Source organism: Physeter macrocephalus, chromosome 13 (genome assembly GCF_002837175.3).
Source record: "Physeter macrocephalus isolate SW-GA chromosome 13, ASM283717v5, whole genome shotgun sequence".
NCBI classification, from domain to species: domain Eukaryota; kingdom Metazoa; phylum Chordata; class Mammalia; order Artiodactyla; family Physeteridae; genus Physeter; species Physeter macrocephalus.
This window is the reverse complement of record NC_041226.1, coordinates 85,309,593-85,328,817: the sequence shown is the minus strand read 5'-3', so window position 1 is coordinate 85,328,817 and position 19,225 is coordinate 85,309,593. Positions and strand designations below refer to the sequence as shown.

The 19,225-nt window shown below is 55.7% G+C and overlaps 1 protein-coding gene across 13 annotated transcripts in view; it reads right to left on the bottom strand.

Moving 5' to 3' along the window:
• LOC102990948 (adenylate kinase 8) overlaps positions 1-19,225 on the bottom strand; it is a 142,443-nt gene that overhangs the window by 102,174 nt on the left and 21,044 nt on the right. For 6 of the 13 annotated variants that reach the window (XM_028497225.2, XM_055089411.1, XM_007101474.2 and 3 more), the window contains exons 4-5: positions 18,130-18,243; positions 8,568-8,636 (exon numbers count right to left, since the gene is read on the bottom strand). In XM_028497225.2, the coding sequence (XP_028353026.1) occupies positions 8,568-8,636; positions 18,130-18,243 (183 nt within the window). The other 7 variants (XM_028497229.2, XM_028497230.2, XM_028497231.2 and 4 more) reach the window with 6 other exon arrangements.

Sequence of the window (19,225 nt, the reverse complement as noted above, 5' to 3'; positions counted from 1 at the left end):
TGAGACCGCTGATGTAGCACTCAGCCCTAAAGCCCCACTCAGTGGTCCCCATCAACAGTATAATAATCACAGCCTCTCTGCGTAGTGTACTCTCAATGTGGTGTAGGGGACGAAGAGCCAGACCGGGGCTCCCAAGCCTTTGTTTGGAGTCCAGACAACATCTGCCACCAGCATCAAAATAGGAATGACAATGATAATTAATATGATAAATATTAATACAAATAGTATTCATTCAACCAACAGTGTTAAGTAGAATGCACAATACAGTCATATAGCACAATATAACTAACGGTAATATCACTTAGGATATAATTAATTAATAATGCTCATAAGCGTTATGACCATTTTGAGGACGGTGGTAGCTGTCGGCAAGGACTTGGGATACCTGGGCTCACGCTTTGTCCGTGCCGCGGCTGAGCTGTGCAGCCCGGGCTTTCCGATAAGCTCAAGAAAGGCTTATAGAAGTTAAATGTGTGTTTGAGAGACTATTCTAGATTACTGAGGGCAAATCTGGGATGTCCAGTTGAAATCACAGAGAAAGTCATCATATTTTCCCCAGAAACCATGACTCAGTGACTTTCAGAGATTAAAAATTTTTTTAAATAGACAATCACATGAACAAATCAGCCCAGGCCAGCTGGCTCCTGTGTCTGGATCCAGTGGCCGGATCTTCGCAGCACGAGTCCCAGGGGGTTTGTCTCGGCAGTGGGATGCACCCAACCTCTGAATTCTAGGCTGAATGCTTACACTACGGAAACCTTTGACCGGGGATGCAAGTCAATTATAAAAATAACTTTCACAAGACGAGATTGTTCCGAGTGTTTCAAGATTGGGAAGGATGGCGTCTCTGGGGTCACCCAGTGATCCAGACGCCCCGCTTCCATGCCAGTCGGTTCAGGGTCACCAATAAATAATACGACAGCGGTTCCTCCCTTCCTTTCTTTCCTCCCTGCCCGCCTCCAACAGGCCCCTGGCCCTCCACACAGCTCGCAGGCGTGGGTTGGGGAGGGTCCCACAGAGGCATCCCTCCCTCCTCCTTCATACACCTCTCCGCTGGGAGTGTCTGCCAGGCCCACTTTTATTTTTATTTTTTTAAGTATTTATTTATTTATTTAGGTTGTGCCAGGTCTTAGTTGCGGCAGGCGGGCTCCTTAGTTGTGGCTCGCCGGCTCCTTAGTTGTGGCACGCGGGCTCCTTAGTGGCAGCATGCAAACTCTCAGTTTTGTCATGCACGTGGGATCTAGTTCCCTGACCAGGGAACGAACCCGGGCCCCCTGCATTGGGAGCAGGGAGTCCTATCCACTGTGCCACCAGGGAAATGCCCTGCCAGGCCCTCTTTCTGGAAGCATATCCTCCCAGGCGCCCATCTCTAGCTAACATCCTGACTGCACACCCCACTTGTTTCTTTGGTTTATCGTCTGTCTCCGCACAGCTAGAATCTGTGCTCCTTGAGAGCAGGCGTTTAACTCTCCTGCTCACTGACTTGGCATTTGTTGTACAAAAGAATAAACAGACGAACAAACGGAAACTCTGGCAGGTGGGTCGGCACAGCCTGGCGATGCCTTTGGATTTGACAGTGAAGGAGGCGCCGTCACACCTGGGCCGGGCACAGCACACTCGGCCTGTGTTCAGCCGCGGAGCCCTCAGCCCACAGCCTGGGGCCAGGAGTCGGAGCGCCCACCCTGTGCTCCACAGGCCCAGGTCCACGCTGGCCAGCGCTGCCTCTCCACGCTGTGGCTTTGGGCGCTCTCAGGTCCTGCATCTACAAAATGGGGTCGATAATAATAATAATAACAGGGACCTCACAGGGTTGTGTGGGGATGGGTGAAGCACTGAGCGTGCTGCCTGGTCCAGGGCCCCCAGCTTTTCTCAGGGCCTGGTGGGAGGTCTGAGCAGAGAAGCTGGGTCTGTGCTCCCGCCTGCCCGAACCTCAGGGCCTCTTGCATCACCACTGTGGGGCTTGGGCCCCGGGCCTCTGCTGCACCAAGGCAGCCAGCGAAAGCGAACACTCTTGAGGGTGAGGGAGGGCCTGTGAGCCAGAACAGCTGGGACCCGGCAGTTTCCGCTCAAGCTCCTGGATCACAGGGTGGTTTGAGGTTTAAGCGTCTTGAAAGGAAATCTGGACTAGGCGTGGGAGGCCCTGCTGCCTTTGCCGAGCCTGAGCCAGATCATGGAGCCGTCTCCACCGGGACTTCTGTTTGGCAGGGGTGTGACCATGGCTCCCGAGCAGCCCGTGTTCCTCGGGGCAAGTGCAATCCCTGGGACAGGAACTGAAGACGGACGTGCACCCCGCCCACTGTTCACGGCCACAGCCAGTCACGTGATATCCTGCTACCAGGAGCTCTTGGCACACTGAATTTGCTGATGGGCAAGGCTGTGTCCAGCTGTGCTTTTATTTATTTATTTATTTTAGTTGTGGCTCGCGGGCTCTAGAGCGCAGGCTCAGTAGTTGTGGCGCACGGGCTTAGCCGCTCTGCGGCATGTGGGATATTCCATGACCAGGGCTCGAACCCGTGTCCCCTGCATTGGCAGACGGATTCTTAACCACCGCGCCACCAGGGAAGCCCCCAGCTGCGCTTTTAAATACAGCCCCCATGAATGTAAATTGGTGCCGCCACTGTGGAAAACACTATGGAGGCGTCTCAAAAAACTAAAAATAGAAGTACCATGTAACCCAGCAATTCCACTCCTGGGTATCCCTGAAAAAAACAAAAACACTAATTCGAAAAGATGCATGCAACCTAATGTCCATAGCAGCGTTATTTACAGTTGCCAAGATAGGGAAACAACCTGAGGGTCCATCAACAGACGCATGGGTAAAGAAGATGTGGTGTATATACAATGGAATATTACTCAGCCATAGAAAAGAATGAAATTTTGCCATTTGCGATGACATGGATGGACTTGGAGGTCATTATGCTAAGTGAAATAAGTCAGACAGAGAAAGACAAATACTGTATGATATCACTTATATGTGGAATCTAAAAAATACAACAAACTAGTGAATATAACAAAGAAGAAACAGATCCATAGATTTAGAGAACAAACTAGCAGTCACCAGTGGGGCCAGGGAAGGGGGGAGGGGCAAGTTAGGGGTAGGAGATTAAGAGGTACAAACAATTATGTATAAAATAAGCTACAAGGATATATTGTACAACATGGGGTATATCACAAGTATTTTATAATAACTATACATGGCGTATAACTTTAAAAAATTGTGAATCACTATACTGTACACCTGTAACACATAATATCGTACACCTACTATACCTGAATTTAAAAAAATACAGGGTTTCCCTGGTGGCGCAGCGGTTAAGAATCCGCCTGCCAACGCAGGGCACGCGGGTTCGAGCCCCGGTCCGGGAAGATCCCACACGCCGCGGAGCAACTAAGCCCGTGCGCCACAACTACTGAGCCCGCGCTCTAGAGCCCGCGAGCCACAACTGCTGAGCCCGCGTGCCACAACTACCGAAACCCGCGCGCCTAGAGCCCACGCTCCACACAAGAGAAGCCACCGCAGTGAGAAGCCCGCGCACCGCAACGAAGAGGAGCCCCCGCTCAACCCAACTAAAAGAAAGCCTGCGTGCAGCAACCAAGACCCAGTGCAGCCAAAGATAAATAAATTAATTAATTAAAAAAAAAATACAGCCCCCGTCCCGCTGAGGGGTTCCGGTCTGGGTGACTTGGGTGCACTCATACCGAAGAAGTGACACCTGCCATGTGACAAGCAGTGCTGGTGAAGAGGAGAAACAGCTCAGCTCTGAAGAGCAAAGAGATGAAAGGCAGGCGCCCAAACGCTTCCCGCCTGGGGGTCCGCAAGAGCCCGGAGATGGGTTAGACTCGGCAACTCACAACCAACTACGGATTAAGGCGTAGAGCGTTTCGTACGAGAAAGTCCCGTCCTGTTTCCAGTCACTTAGGGTGCTCTGCCCTCCCTCCCCTCCACTCCTGACAAACGATGCTTTCACCATTTCCCAGATAAGAGGGTGACGGATGGGCGGGTCCGTTTTAGGAAGAGTTGGCCCGAGGTTTGGTTCAACTAAGGTGGCGGTAGGGGTCGGGGAGCTATATCCCCTGTCCTGCCTTGTCTGCCTGCCGCCCCCTCTGCCCGAGACGGCCCCTCCGCAGACTGCCCCGCCCCCATCTCGAGAGGCTTCGGTGACAACTCGCCTCCCCTGGGCCTGCTTTCCCTTCACACGGTGTCTGTGGCCCCATCACAAGCCTTCCCAGTCAGCTTTGCTTTGGGCACATGAGGCTCGGTCTCCAACAGCAGGTGGTGAGCCTGGGGCCCAGGGTGCCGCCCCGCCCATGGGGAATTGAGGAGGATGAGCGGGGGCAGGGGGCAGGGTCCCAGCAGGATGGACAATGCAGTGCCTACAGTGGGCACTGGATTGGAGTGGGTGGAATCGAGCCGGGGAGCTTGGGAGCCAGGTCACAAGGAGGGAACTTGGTTACAACAAAAGTCTGGGGTTAAGTGGCCTTTCTCCTAACATTGCTGGAAGGTGGAAGTCTGTCTTTTATTTAGAACTGAAGAGAAAGGGTAGAAGTTTTTGGTTTTGGGTTTGTTTTTTTTTTTGCAGTACGCGGGCCTCTCACCGTCGTGGCCTCTCCCGTTGCGGGGCACAGGCTCCGGACGCGCAGGCGCAGCGGCCGTGGCTCACGGGCCCAGCCGCCCCGCGGCACGTGGGATCCTCCCGGACCGGGGCGCGAACCCGCGTCCCCCGCATCGGCGGGCGGACTCTCAACCACTGCGCCACCAGGGAAGCCCAAGGGTGGAAGTATTTTTATCATCATGTGAAAGTATCATTTAGGACAAGGGTTAGCAAACTACAGCCTGCTGCCAGTTTTTATAAAATAAAGTTTTACTGGAACAAACCATGCCCTTTCATTTATATATCATGTATGGCTGCTTTCACATTACATCAGAATTGAGAAATTGCAACAGAGACCGTATGGTCCGCAAAGCCTAAAATATTTCCTATCTAGCCTGGACAGAAAAAAAATGTGTCTACGCCCGATGTAGACTGGCCTCTGAGCTCTGGGCGCTCGCCTAGGCCTGGGCAGGAGGAGACAATCAGCTCGCTGGGAGCAATCTGAAGTCAGAGGAAAACAGGCTGTTCAGACCAGACTTTGAAACTCAGCCTGCAGCTTACTTGAGGCCGTCTCGTGATGTAGAGCCACATGGCTGAGGACCCCGCAGAGCAAGCCTGTGAGAAGTGCTCCTCCTTCACCAGTGCCCTGGGCAGGTGCCCAGGCATCTTTCCAGATGCGGGCCTCTCAGTCAATTTTTAAGCAAGAGAGTGTATGTATGTGTCTGTGTGTATGCGCACACGAGTTCTGGTTCTGGGCAAGACAGAGTAAGCCCACTGTAACCTGTCACCCCCACCGAAAGCAGCTACAATGCATGGACAGAATGCAAAGGGCGGCCATTTGAGGACTCAGAAAGTATACAGTAGTAGGTGGATTGGGGAAGAAGGTCAAAATTCAAGATCCCTACAAACCAGGATCCCCCAGCTGGTCTCTCCAGGCAGCCTGAAACCTGAGATGGGCAACAGGGAGGGACAGAGGCAGGGCCAGGAGCCCCTATTTCTGACTTGAGAAGTAAGAAAGGGGACTCCCGGGCTTCCCTGGTGGCGCAGTGGTTGAGAGTCCGCCTGCCGATGCAGGGGACACCGGTTCGTGCCCCGGTCCGGGAAGATCCCACATGCCGCGGAGCAACTGGGCCCGTGAGCCACAACTACTGAGCCTGCGCGTCTGGAGCCTGTGCTCCGCAACAAGAGAGGCCGCGACAGTGAAAGGTCCGCGCGCCCCAATGAAGAGTGGCCCCCGGGGCTTCCCTGGTGGCTGGCCCCCGCTTGCCGCAACTAGAGAAAGCCCCCGCACAGAAACGAAGACCCGACACAGCCAAAAATAAATAAATAAAAAAAAATTTTTTTTTAAAAAGAAAGAGGACTCCCAACAGACAGAGAGAGAGCAGGGGAAAGAGAGAGCAGGGGAAATCTCCCTGTGTTGTTTTTTTTTTCTTTTCTCTTTTTCTGCACTCCTGCCTTGAGGCCATCCTGTGTGACAAAGGGGGCCTGCGGGGGCCTGAAACTGTTACAGCACAGGGGACCCTTCCTCTCCAGTCCCTAGAAAATGCAGCAAAGCCCCATGAATTTTTCCTCTCACTGTCCTCCCGCCACTTGGCCCTGGTCACAAGCATTGTCACAGGAAGCCTGTGACAGAGCCAGGTAGATAAAGGCCCAGCTTTCTGGCCAAAAGATCAAATAGAGGGACACCAGGGAACTGGAGGTCACCAAGAAGACGGCAAAGGGGAGCGCAGGAAAGCAACCAAATGACGTCGTTTATGGACTCCCGGCTCACCCCCGAGCTGTGCACGCGTGGGGCTGACCCCCAACAGCCTTCCAGCCTTGCTGAGAAATGACCTACAGCACAGCCGCTGCCCAGGCCCCCCTGAGTGGCACCCACACAGCACAGAGCCGGAGAGAGCCACACAGCACCACAAAGGCTTGCGAACAGAACTGAGGTGGAGACCACAGCCCAGGGAAGGTGGTTAGAACTTGCGACCCGAGCCCAACTGAATCAATTGTCTGCTCAGACGAAAATATCAACATTCGCCGTAGGATTCAAACAAGACCCAGGGTCTCAGGGCAATATTTTGAATGTTCAGGGTACAAAATTACTTAGCGCAGGGAGAACCGGGAAAATTTCAGCTCACGTGGGATGGGACATTAGACAGCACGACCAACATGACTCGGGGTTGGAACCGAGAGACAAGACAGTGAAGCAGCTGTTTCACTAAAACAAGGACGACGACAGAGCTCCCAGTAAACGAACGCACACATAGAAATCCTCGGCACAGAAGCAGAAGCCAGAAAGAAGAACCAAATGGAATTTTTAGAACTGAAAAATACAATAATCAAAATTAAAGACTCACTGGACGGGCTCAAGAGTAGCCTGGAGATGAGAGAAAAAAGATTTAATGAGCCTGAAGCTAGTTCAATACAAATGATCAATCTTATCAACAGAGAGAAAAACAGATAGAAAAAAAAAAAAAAAAAAACCCCAAAACAAAACAATAGAGCTTCAGCGACCCATGAGAGAACACCGAAAGGCCTGACCTTCGTGCCAGTGGAGTCTCGGAGGGGAGAAGAAAGAGAAAGGTGTGGGAAATTAATCTTCAAATCTTTAAGATCTGAAGATTAATTTGAAGATTAATCTAAAAATCTGCAAACTCGTTTGAAGACACAACGGCTGAAAACTGCCCAAGTTTGGAGAAAAACATAAACGTATAAATTCAAGGAGCCCCACAAAGAATAAATCCCCCAAAATTCATGCCCAGACATATCATAAACTGCTGAAAACTACAAACAAAGAAAACAATCTTGAAAGAAGCAAGAAAGAAAGGACACATTATTTATGAGTTTGAATGACTGGATTTTCACCAGAAACCACAGTGTTAAAAGTGAAACATTTTGCAAAGTGCTGAAAGAAAAAATTGGCAGTCTAGAATTCTGAATCCAGGAGAAAATATCCTTCAGGAATGAAGGCAAAATAAAGACATTCTCAGACGAAGGACAAGCAAGAGAATTCATTGCCGGCATACCTACCCTAGAAGAATTGCTAAAAAGTTTTTCAGACAGAAGGGGACACTTGGAACATCAGGAGTGAAGGGGGAACAAGAGAAATAGTAAATACCTGAATAAATATAACAAACTCTTCTCCTCTTGAGTTTTTAAAATATGTTTGATGATTGAGACCGAAAATTATAACATTTGCCCGATGAGATTTTTGATGCATACAGATGAAAACAGAAGACAACTACAACATAAAGAGGAGACAGGAAAGAGACCAATATTGCACATTCTGCCTGAAATGGTAAAATACTGACTCTAAGTAGACTGTGGAAATCTAAGTTTGTATATTGTAATCGCTAGGTCATCCACTAAAACAAAAGAAAACCAAAAAAACCTACAAAGAGATAACAGTAAAACACACAAGCGAAAAATTAACATGGAATACTAAAAAAAATCCCAAACAACTGATAAATTGGACGAAGGCCAAATACACATTTCTTCTTATAAATCACAACATCGCAACCCCCGTCCACGCCCCAGGAGGCTGACCCCCACGGACGGCCTCAGCTGGACCCCTGCCCTCTGGCTTCACGGGGTCTGGCGGAAGAGAGCGCACACGAGGTCAGAGGATGGAAGGGGCGTCCGGGGGCCCCCCCCAATCCTCCCTCGGCCCCTCCAGGTCCGGGGCGCCTCCCTCCCCACTTCTGCAGCTGTCCTTCCATTAAAGGCTCTCCTGTGACCCCGTGGGGTGGGCCAGCTCTTTCCTACAGGAACCCCGATGGGCTTCCCAGATGCCACCTTGTTATTCTTCCTCCATCCAAGGTGAAACCCACGGGCACAGCCTGACCTTCACCGAGTTTCGGTTCTTGCCCTTCTCTGCAGGTCACCTCTGCTCTGGGACATAAACACACGGCCCTCAGCCTCCTTCACGTGGTAAGGGAGGGCCCCCTCTCCCCGGAGCCCCCGCTGGCTCCACGCAGGGCTTCTCACCCGCCTGATGCAGTCCTCTTCCCTCAGGCGTTCCTGAACCAGTCTGACGAGCAGCATGCTGGGCACCGTCTACAGGAAAGAGGACACAGGATGAGAGTCTGACCTTCCGTGTGGGGCTCAAAGGGACACAGACCGGCAGGCCAGCGGGCTCGCTAAGAACCAAGGACCCGGCCCTGTGGACACGAAGCTTCTCCAGGTCCTGGACCAGGGCCCTGTGGCCTCTATGGAGCCCAGGCCCAGCTTGCGGCCCTGCCCTCGTCCAGCCTGGGCTCCCCTTTGATGACCCCCCAACATGCATGCGCGCCCACCTCCACGCTCTGGCTTGTCCTGGGCCCCCGCCCCGATGCTCTGCCCAACGCCACCTGGGTGACTCCAGGGTCCCGCTGAGCCTCAGCCCCAAGGGCCACTGCCTGCAGGCAGCCCTCCCTGACCCTCCCCGGGCTGGCTTGGCGGCCGCCATGATCCTCGACGGCAGACTCTGTTACTGCACTAGGCAGACGCCCTTCCAGGGGCCTGCTCACATGTCTGTCCCCCCAGAAAGGTTCACCGTCCCTGGAGGAAAGGGACTGAGTCTCCCTCGCTTTGTCCCCCAGACAATGGTGTACGAGAGGGAGCCGGTGGCGCACATCTGTTCCCAAACCCACGTTCCGTGACCTCACGGTGGTAGCCTGACGCAGGCCCTGGTATTCCGTGGCATTTGTACCACGGAAATGGGCAACTGCTACAAAGGAGGGCTTCTTCCCTCAGAGAGCTGGTTGTGAAATATTGACCAGCGCACCTCTGCCCCTGCACCAAAACGCGTCAGGGATGGAGGAAGCCCCTGCTGACCGATGACTTAATGAAACTTCATATTCCCTGATTCGCTGCGGAAGTACTGAAGATGCTGGCGGTTTCTGCTGAGCGTGTGCTGGGTGCCAGGCACTGTGCCAGGCTACAGTAGTCAATGTTGACAGCTCTGGGCAGTCTGTACTATTTTCATGCCCTTTCGACGGGTGGGGAAGCCGGGCGCCAGGGAGCTTAGGTCACCTCCCCGGGCTACACAGCCAGGGAGAAGCAGGGGCAGGCGGGCCGGGCTCGGGAAGGACAGACAAGCCACGGTCGGGGGTGCGCGGGAGTGACACCTAGAGTGGCCTCCTTTCTGCTTCCTCTCCTCTCAGCTGTCTCTCTCGGACCAGAAGTGACATCCCATTTTTCACAACCAGGTCTGCTCTTCCTAACCAAACCTCAAACGCCCCAGAGCCCAGGCCCCCGGAAGACCTGCTCCCAGGTGTCCCCTTGACCCCCGGTCACTAAAAGCGGGTGCTTCTCCCCAGACTCCCCAACGCTCGGCCAAGGGAGACTCCTGGGCCAGCCCCGGGCCACACACCCCAAGCTAAGTCCGGGCTGACCGGCCTCCGGGAGGGGGCAGGGCTTCTGCCAGGTGCGGGTGAGGGCCCTCAGGGCCACGGCCCAGCGGGGGAGCCCAGAGGCACCCAGCTGTGCGGCGAGGGGCAGGCGAAATCTACCTTACACTCCTTCTGCCAGGCTGGGGACCCTGAAGGGGGAGCACGCAGGCCCGGGGGGACGAGCACCTTTCCCTAACTTCCCGAAGGCTCCTTAGGGCGAGCGGTGGGCCTGGCAACATGTCAGTGATGCTGGAGGAAAGTCTGGGCCTCTCATTTTAGAGCCTGCGTCCAGAGTGACCAGATCCTGCCTCGGGAATGCTGCCGTGTCTGCCTGGAGTGATGAAGGCGCACCTAAAGGGACAGAGAGCTGGGACATCACGGAGCCTCTGGGACAGGCTGTGGGAACGCTCGGGGCTGCTGACTTGGAAAGGGCGCTTTGATAAGCGTCCATGCACGTGGCAGAACCCGTCCACGCCTCACTCTCGCTACGTCCTGGGAGCGAGAGTCAGGGGACTGGACAGCACTCGGCCCCCCTCCGTGTTTACCTGCGCGCAGCGAACCGGCTTCGGTCACTTTGCACACAGGGCGATTCCGAGAGAGGGCGTGGGGTACCAGATGTGCAGAGAAGGGCTGGGAGGTAGGGGGCCAATCCCCACGGGGGCTCGAGTTCTCCTGGATTCTACAGGCAGCACCCTGACCTGTCTTCTCTTTGAGCCGTTTGAATGGGTCCCCCGACAAGAGCAGGCTGGGCTTGGGCACGTGGAGGTGGCAGTGAAGGGTGTCCGGGGAACCGCTCACAGGGGAGGGCCAGGGGCTAGAGGGGGAGGAGGTGGGAGGCCTGTGAGCCGTGATCCAGGAGGTTCTCTCCGGCTTCAGGAGAAGGATGGCCCGAGTGGGGAAAGAATGTTCCCAGGGAGAACCTTGGGGGACCACTGGATTGGCTGGGGACTCAGACACTCATGATTTGGACCTTGGTCACCCGCTGAGTGACCCTGGACAGTGCCTTCAGTGCTCTGAGCCTCACTTTCCGCGTCTGTAAACGAGACGAAGACCAAGTGCTTCAAAGAGTTGCCATGAGGATTAAATGAGGTAATACACGTGACTCCTGGGACGTGCGTGGCCCCCAGCAAGGGCTCGGTGCTATGGCAATTGTTACCCTCAGGCCCCCTTAATAAACCTTGCACCTCCTTCCTCAGCCAGGATCTGGATGAGGAAGCAGCTCTGCCCAGTGGGCCATTGATGCCTGGTCTGTGTCACCTCCCCCTGTAGTGTACAACCAGGGGCCCAAATCTCTCCTAGCTCCCACTCACACCTCTGATAAAAGATGTGGGAAGTCAAAATAAATTCCAAATGCTGAGGTCCGTTGTTGGGGGGGTGGGGGATTCCTGGAACAGACGTTTTTTTATGTAGAGCAGAGACTCACCCTCAGCATTAGGGCTCATCCCCCCAACCCCTGCCCGAGGCTGGCTCCATTCATGGTTCAAGCTCCCACCTCTTGCCTACATAATGGCTGCTGCAGCTCCAGCCGGCTGGGTGACCTTGGGTCTTGCCCTCTTCAGGCCTCACACACTACACCAGTAGAAATGAGTAACAATACTCCAGTGTTTGCTTTTATTTTCTGCCCAGCATCCATACACCCCACCCCCAGTAATATACAGTCCCCCAAAGTTCCTTTGAGCCCACACTGTCTTGCCCTTCGGCCTTTACAGTTTCTGTGGGGTCAAGCCCACCGTCGGATCCAGACGAGGGCCCTGATTGGTCCAAGCTGATCAGCATATCCCACTCCGGGCCACTGTGATTGTTTCAGAGGCTGCCCAAGGCCCAGCCCCAGCGAGTGAGAGTCAGGCCCAGGACATGAGTGCAATCATCAGGGGCAGGAACCTTGCTTTCCACTGGATCTGAAGCTGAGAGGATGTAACAGCTGGAGCTGCAGCAGCCACTTTGCAGGCACAGGGGGAGTATAAGGGAATAAAACCAGTACAAAAGGAGAGAGAGAAACCAGGTCTCTCAGCCCCAGAATGGCTTTTCCAGGATGTGGAATTGGAAAAGGAAGAGCAGACGGCAAGAGGATAAGGGAGGGGGGCGCCTCTGATGGGAACTTGTAAGGTCTCCCCTTGAAAGTTACGGGGCCGCTATGGCTTCTAGAAGTGGACAGCAAAAGTCAAGAGCAAGAGTGAGCGGGAGAGAGAGAATGAATGAGTGAGTAGGCCAGAGACAAGAGGGAGGCTAGCCGGCATCTGGTCCCTGGTTTCAGTATCTCCTACGACACCTCTGTGTCCTTCCATCTGCCCTCTGCCAATTTCCTGCTTGAGCCGGTAGTTCTCAACTCGAACGTGCATCCCGGCAGAGCATGTCAGCTCACAGATCGCTGGCCTCGCCCCAGGGTTTCTGACTCGGCAGGTCCGGGTTAGGCTGGGAATCTGCATTTCGAGTAGGTTTTCGGGTGATGCTGAGGATGCTGGTCGGGGGGCCACACCTGGAGCATCACCGACTTAAGCAAATTCCAGCACCCAAGACCCTACCCCACGTGGAAGAAGTTGCTGGAGAGGGAGAGTGTCCTGCTGGCGCCCATATGCCCCAACGATCCCGGGAACCGCCCCACCCCCGAGGCCGCCAAGGGGACAGCGGGCAGCCCTGCCCCTCCCCTCCACATGGCTTCTATCCTTCCCGTCCCCTGGCGTCCTCCCCCGCCGACCCCAGGCGCAGCCGGTTTCCATCCCGAGATTCCCCTCCCTTCCCTGCCATCACCCATTCGGGAAGCAGCATTCAAAGGGGTTCTGGGACGCGGGGGACGAGGGGGGTGCAAGCCAACCAAAGCACACGGGTTGAAAGGCGACAGGTCCGGGTGGAGCGCGGCGCCCCCCCACGGCCCGCGCGGCGGCGGGGGACAGGCCGGCGACTTTGAGCGCGGCCCCTTGCGAGCGCCCCCCGCCCCGCCCCCGCTCGCCGCCTCTGTGCCGTCTCGGTGCCAGCTTTCATCTGTGGCGTCAGCAGTGGGGGCCTCCCGGGGGCCGCCGCTCGGAGCCCTGCCAAACTGTCTTTGCAGGAATCGGGCTCCCTCCTTCCCGAGCGCTGCTGTGCTCTCCCACCCCAGCCCCCAGAGCCTGGCTTCTGGGGGAGAGTCAGGGACAAACAAACGGATGGAGCCCAGTGCAGCCCCTGCTGGTCACCTAGAAGGCCCAGCCCAGGTGCAGGCCCCCGGCCCCTCGGCCTCCCGCTCCGTGGCAACACGACCGCCAGCCCGCCCGCCTGCCGTAAAGGGCGGGATCAGCTGCGCTGGCCCCAGTTTGGACCTTGCTTCTCGGGGGGCACAACCGCTGGCCTGCGATCCTCGGAGGCGCCGCCCCTGCCCCGAAGACGCGGCCCCTGGAGGCTCAAGCCCTGGCTCTGGCCCCCGGGGCACCTCCCTGAGCTTCTCCAGCCTCGGCTTCCTGCACAGGATGGCAGCAGCCCACATGGGCCCATCACCAGGCCCCAGCCTCAGGGCCCCTGACGTCACTGCGTCACCTTTGGGTAACGCTTGCTCCGGAGTTGTGGGCATGTTGTTGATCAACTGCACGAACTTCCATCTGGAGCAAAGCAGGAAGGGGAGGAGCTGAGACTCCTGGTCTGCCAGGAGGGGCGGGGCCTCCCTAGAGGGGCTGCTGGTGGGGGAGGGAAGGCCCGTACTTGGACTTGCGCTCGCTTAAGAACTGATCCGAGAATCCTTTAAAGACAACTCTCCTTTCAAAGTTTCTGCTGCTTCTGGGGGCTGTCAGAGCAGGTTTACACGGCAGGGACTCTCCTGGTTCTGAGAGGCAGGGCCCAGGCAGAGTCTGGAACGGGGACAGGAGGCGAGAGGAGGGAGAGGACAGGAGATGAGACTTTGAAGGGAGAGGAGAGACCCCCACCGCGGGGCACCGACAGGCCCATAGAGGGAGGTGGCCGGGAAGGGAAACCCGGTAGTGGGAAAGGCCAGCGAACTTTAAAGGAGCTACGGAGACTGGTCTTTGGGTTTCTCTGTCCCCATCCTGGGCTGTCCCCATCCTTCCCCCGCCCAAACCTTCCCAAAAGGACCATTCCGCACCACTGCCTCGGGTGTCGGACAGGGAAGGACAGAGCGTGCGGGCTCCTGCTGGCTCTCTCTGAACACAGCCTCCAAGACAGAGAGCAGCCAGGTGGGAGATGGAATGGCCGGAGGGGAAGGAGACAACCCAGAGGACTTGGAAGCCAGGACTGCCGGGCAATCCCGGAAACCCTCAGAAATACGTGCAGGGGACCACAGCTCTCTGTGTAGACAGAGGCAGGATAAGGGCCCAAGTGCTATCATTTGGGCGTTAAAGAATGGTGACTGACAACTGGGCGCTTGGGTCCATCATGTTACACCAGGTTCTTAATTTTTCAAGGGGACTGAAGTTGGGAATTAAACGGAACTGAAGTTGGGAAGAATCCAGCTTTGCCCCCTTCTGGTCTGAGCAGCCTTTGGCGTGTGGCTCATTTATTCATTCAACAAACACAGGCAGTTCTGCCCTAACGCAACAGCTGCGTTCCAAAGAAACCTTGATTTAGCAAAAACTGTGCTGTAAAAGTAATCACTGCCATGAGAAAAGGGGAATGGTGTCTGGGCTGGGCTCCCAGATGACCAGACGAGAACTCCCTAGGGAGCATGTTTAAATCCAGAGGTCCGGTCCCCCACTTCCAGGGATTCAGACTAAAAGAGTCTGGTGGGGCCCAGGTGAGCCTAAGGTGCTGCTCAGGTCGAGCACCTCTGGACTACGCAGTTTTAAATTTGCAAATACATATGCTTCCCGCAGGGGTTTCAATAATAAAGCTTTTCTTTTCTTTCTTTTTTTTTTTTTTCAGTAAAAATCTAGCACACTCTAGAGCAATCGGCTCCATCCAGCTCCTGCTGCAAAGAAATGTCCTTTCCCCATGGAACCTGTACGCTCTTCCCCGCCCAGAGCCACGTCTAGGGCTTAGCAGGTGCTCAGAGGACACTCAGGAAATGAGTTAGTCAAGCGAGCCACCGACTGACCGCATGAGGGCTTTCTGGCCCTGCGTCCTCGGGTGGGTACCCTCGGTCTCCCCCACTGGCTAGAAGTCCCCAGGGGCGAGGAGAAGGAACTCATCTCTGGGTCTCCCACGGCACGGCACGCAGGACGGTGCTTGGCACACAGGAGGTGATGAGGAAGTGTTTCAGAAACCATTTGGAAATTCCGAAGATGGAAGCGTCTTGGTTAACACCCGCTACATAAGAGAATTCTGTATAGGAGGGCAGAGCCAAGATTAGCAGAGGAGAAAATTATGTATTTGAAGGTATTATTGCTGCTTTGCAGAAAGAGCTGTCAAGGCTCCAGATCAGCAGATGCTTTAAAGACAACACTTAATGAGTGGCCGTCTGCGGCAAGGCCACGCGCCCGCCCCCCCTCCTCAGAGCCCTTCCCTCCTTGATCAGTCCCGACGCCTCGGCCTTTCATCTTCCCTCCACCCGCGCTTCGGAACCAAAGAGCCCCAACAAGACACCCTTGAAAGCACTTCGATGTGGTCTGAAATATGCTGATAATTAGAGTAATGAAACCCAGGAGGAATTTCCTTAAACGCCCTCCTCGCCGTTGAATTTTCTAACCCTAATAAACGCATCTTTATCCTAGAAATGAGCCTGCCTCTCCCACCCTGAAAAGCTTATCTTCTGCAGGAAATGAGAGAACCACTTGCTTTCTAAAACTGTATTCCCACCCCAAAAGCTGGTATCCCCCGAACTCTGACCACACGCTCTGACTCCTGCAAGACGGCAGGGCAGTGCAGGGGCGTCACTTGCCTGCCCTGACCGTCCCGGCCAGGTGATATGGGGTCCGGAAGTGCTCTGGATTAAGCGGGGTTAGAACCGGTTCACCATTTGGGTAGCGGGGCGGGGGGTGGGCGCTGACCTTGCCGAAGGAGGTTTTCCTTCACTTCCCTCAAACTGTTGCTATCGGCAAACTTGAGGCTGGGAGTTTGCCTAAGTGACACCCTCATCTCCAGGAACTGCCCGCACCCTGCCGGGCCCTCCTGGCCGTGGCCGCGCTCCGTGGCCTTGACGCGCCTGCTGTGCGCACCCCTCACCAGAGCTGGCCCGGCCCTGGGGCCGCCTGACCCGCTGGCCCACACAAAGCCCTTTTCTGGAAATTTGGCCTTGGAGCTGCCTCTGTGGGTGGTGTGCAGCGAAGACACGGGAACCTGGACGAGGCTGGTGGTCACGAGTGGCCGTGGAAGGCAGAAGGCGAAAGGAAGGGAGAACCACAGGGAGAATGGAGACGGAGACAAGCAGCTGCACAGGGCAGAGGAGGCCAGGCTGCTGCCCAGTTCCCGGCCACAGAGCCAGGGCGCTGGGTGCTTCCTCCACCCGGGGCCCGGGAGTCACCGCGTCCCCCTCCTCATCCCCTTTTCTGCCCTGGGCAGCCCGGGCGATCTCTGCTACTGGTAGCCACGGGCTGGCCGTCTCTGCTACTTGTCCCACCAGCCGTCATTCACGGGCAGCCCACGAGGTCGGGAAGCTTCCTTCCGAGTTCTTGGAGGAGCAGTGACCACACGGCCACATGGTCGAGACCCGGCCCGATGAATGAAGGTGAACACAAGAGGGGCGGCGACCAGCTCTCGGCTGCGGCCTCTGCAGAGACGGGCAGGAGACCCAGGGTTCTCCCCCCGACTGGCGGCCCGAGGCCCGGGCAGCCCCGGGGGGGGGGTCTGGGTCCTGCCCTGGCCCTGGGCACTTACTCAGCCTCACCAGGTATCAGCACACCTTGCAGGAAAATCGGGAGGGGAGGAGGGGAGGCCCGCGCACACCTAGCACTCAGCAGACACAGGACCCCCACCTTCTCAGCTGTCTCCCCTCACAAACAAGAGAAAGGCTGCGTGCCAGTGAAGAACACCTGAAGGAGCGGCCCTGCCGCTCTGCGCTGAATGCCTGTGTCCCCGCAAGGTCCTGTGTTGAAGTCCTCAAGGTGATGGTATTGGGAGGTGGGGCCTTTGGGTGCCCTAAAGAAGAGGCTCCAGAGAGCTCCCCGTCCCCTTGCCACGTGAGGCTACCGCGAGAAGACGGCTGTCAGCCAACACCGAGTCTGCGGGCGCCATGACCTGGGACTTCCCAGCCTCCAGAACTGGGAGGCAGACTCTGTTTCCAAGCCACCCGGTCTCTGTGACAGCAGCCTGAAAGGACTGAGGCATCTGCTTATGCTCCAAAGGGGATTTTGAAAAGATGTTCGGAAACGTCTATTTGCACTTAAGAGAACCAACACGATCAAGCCCTATACTTCCCTTTTAAAAATGTCTTTCGGGCTTCCCTGGTGGCGCAGGGGTTAAGAATCCGCCTGCCGACGCAGGGGACACGGGTTCGAGCCCTGGTCCGGGAAGATCCCACGTGCCGCGGAGCAACTAAGCCCGTGCGCCACAACTACTGAGCCTGCGCTCTAGAGCCTGCAAACCACAACTACTGAGCCCACGAGCCTCAGCTACTGAAGCCCGCGCACCTAGAGCCCGTGCTCCGCAACAAGAGAAGCCACCGCGACGAGAAGGCCGCAAACCGCCACGAAGAGCAGCCCCTCCCTGCTCGCCGCAACCAGACAAAGCCCGCGTGCAGCAACGAAGACCCAATGCGGCCAAAAATAAAAATAAATTAAAAAAAAAAAGTCTTTCAAATATAGTGTTGGTGGGATTTTAGAAACAGAGCCCTGATCCTCCTGGGATGCCACAGGGTGCCCACCCCGAGGGGCGGAAGGAAGTGCCCCTGAGCTGCAGCACTCGGGGTCTCTCCACTCTGGGGAGAGCTGGACCACTGCCCTTTAAACTCCCCGCCAGCTCAGGCCTGCAGGTCCTGGTGCAGGCCACAAGCATCACCTGTGGGATGGAGACCCCTGCCCTGCCCCCACCCACCTGATCTGGCTGACCCTAAGAAGAGCGGGGCTGGGCCACTCCATCGGTACAGAACAGCATCCTCACCGTTACTGATCCCTTCCCACCACAAACCCCTCACCTCAGTCCCCACCGGGACCTGTGTGCCCTACTGCAGAATTCTCTCCTTCCTTCTGTCGCATCCTGCCTATATTCCATTTTACCCCAGTATTTTCTCTCACTTAATCCACCAGGAAATGGAAAGAGTGGGGTAGGTGATGGGGGAGCCTTGGGAGCTCTCACCCCATCCTGTTCCCCAGGACCCATCCTACCTGGAACTTCTGATAATGCCTCCTGGCATCTGCAGCCAGAGAGGAATATTCTTTTGCTATCAAGCTCTCCACGCTGAGGAGATTGCTATTCAGATGTTTGCCAAGCCACATTGCCTGAAGAAAGGAAAGAGGAAAAGAAAATGTTTGTGAAAGGAATAATTAAGAGGACGCCATTACAACGCCCGGGTCCTGCTGCTGGAAAAGGCTCTCATAGGGAAGCATAATTATTTCTGGCTGGAAGGAGGCCACCAAGGGAGGCAAACCCATAACGTCCCTCCCAGCCGTGCAATTCTGCTCGCCTGCCGTTTCTTCCTCAACCAGCCATCGACTCTAAACGGACCTGGGGAACCTATGCTTTGCCGCCCTGGGCCTCTGCCTCTTCAGGCTCTGTGGGCCATGAGTTCTTAACGCAAGAAAGGGTTAGAACGGGCAACGCGGGGCCAGGCCCTAAGAGGGGTCGCGGCCCATCCTCGGTGTTCATTTTTTTCTTAAAGAATGGGGGGTGGCATATTCTCGCCAAGTGAATGTTTAGTTCAGCGACGGCCACTATATATACTCTACCAGGGAAGAACACATCTGAAGGTATAATCGTGCAACAAAATGTTCTTAACACCCAGATTATACCGATGACCATTTCGGCAGCCGCAAGAGTCAAAAGGCCCCGGAGGGGGGGCTCCCCTGGCGGTCCGGTGGTTAGGGCTCGGCGCTTTCACTGCCGGGGCCGGGCTTCCACCCCTGGCCAGGGGACTAAGATCCCGCAAGCCGCACGGCACGGCCAAGAGGAAAAATAAGGCCCCTAGACGTCCCCCAGGGCAGGCAGGAACCCTCATCTTGCTGCTCCTTGTGCTGGGAAATGTCAGCGACAAGATCAGGAAATAGCCCGTCAGGCTTTCACCATGTATCCTCTTATTGTACAGGGAGATCTGTGTGTCCCTACACAGCAGACAGGGGTGGGAACTGCGAATCTGCCCAAAGGCTTGTAGCGGAAACACCAGTTAGTGCCAGCGACTGCCAGGTCCCCAGGTCCAGGAGCCCCTGGTTTCTAACAGTGAAATGGCGATCGGGAGGGTGGACTGCGGAGAGGAGTGAAAGCTGA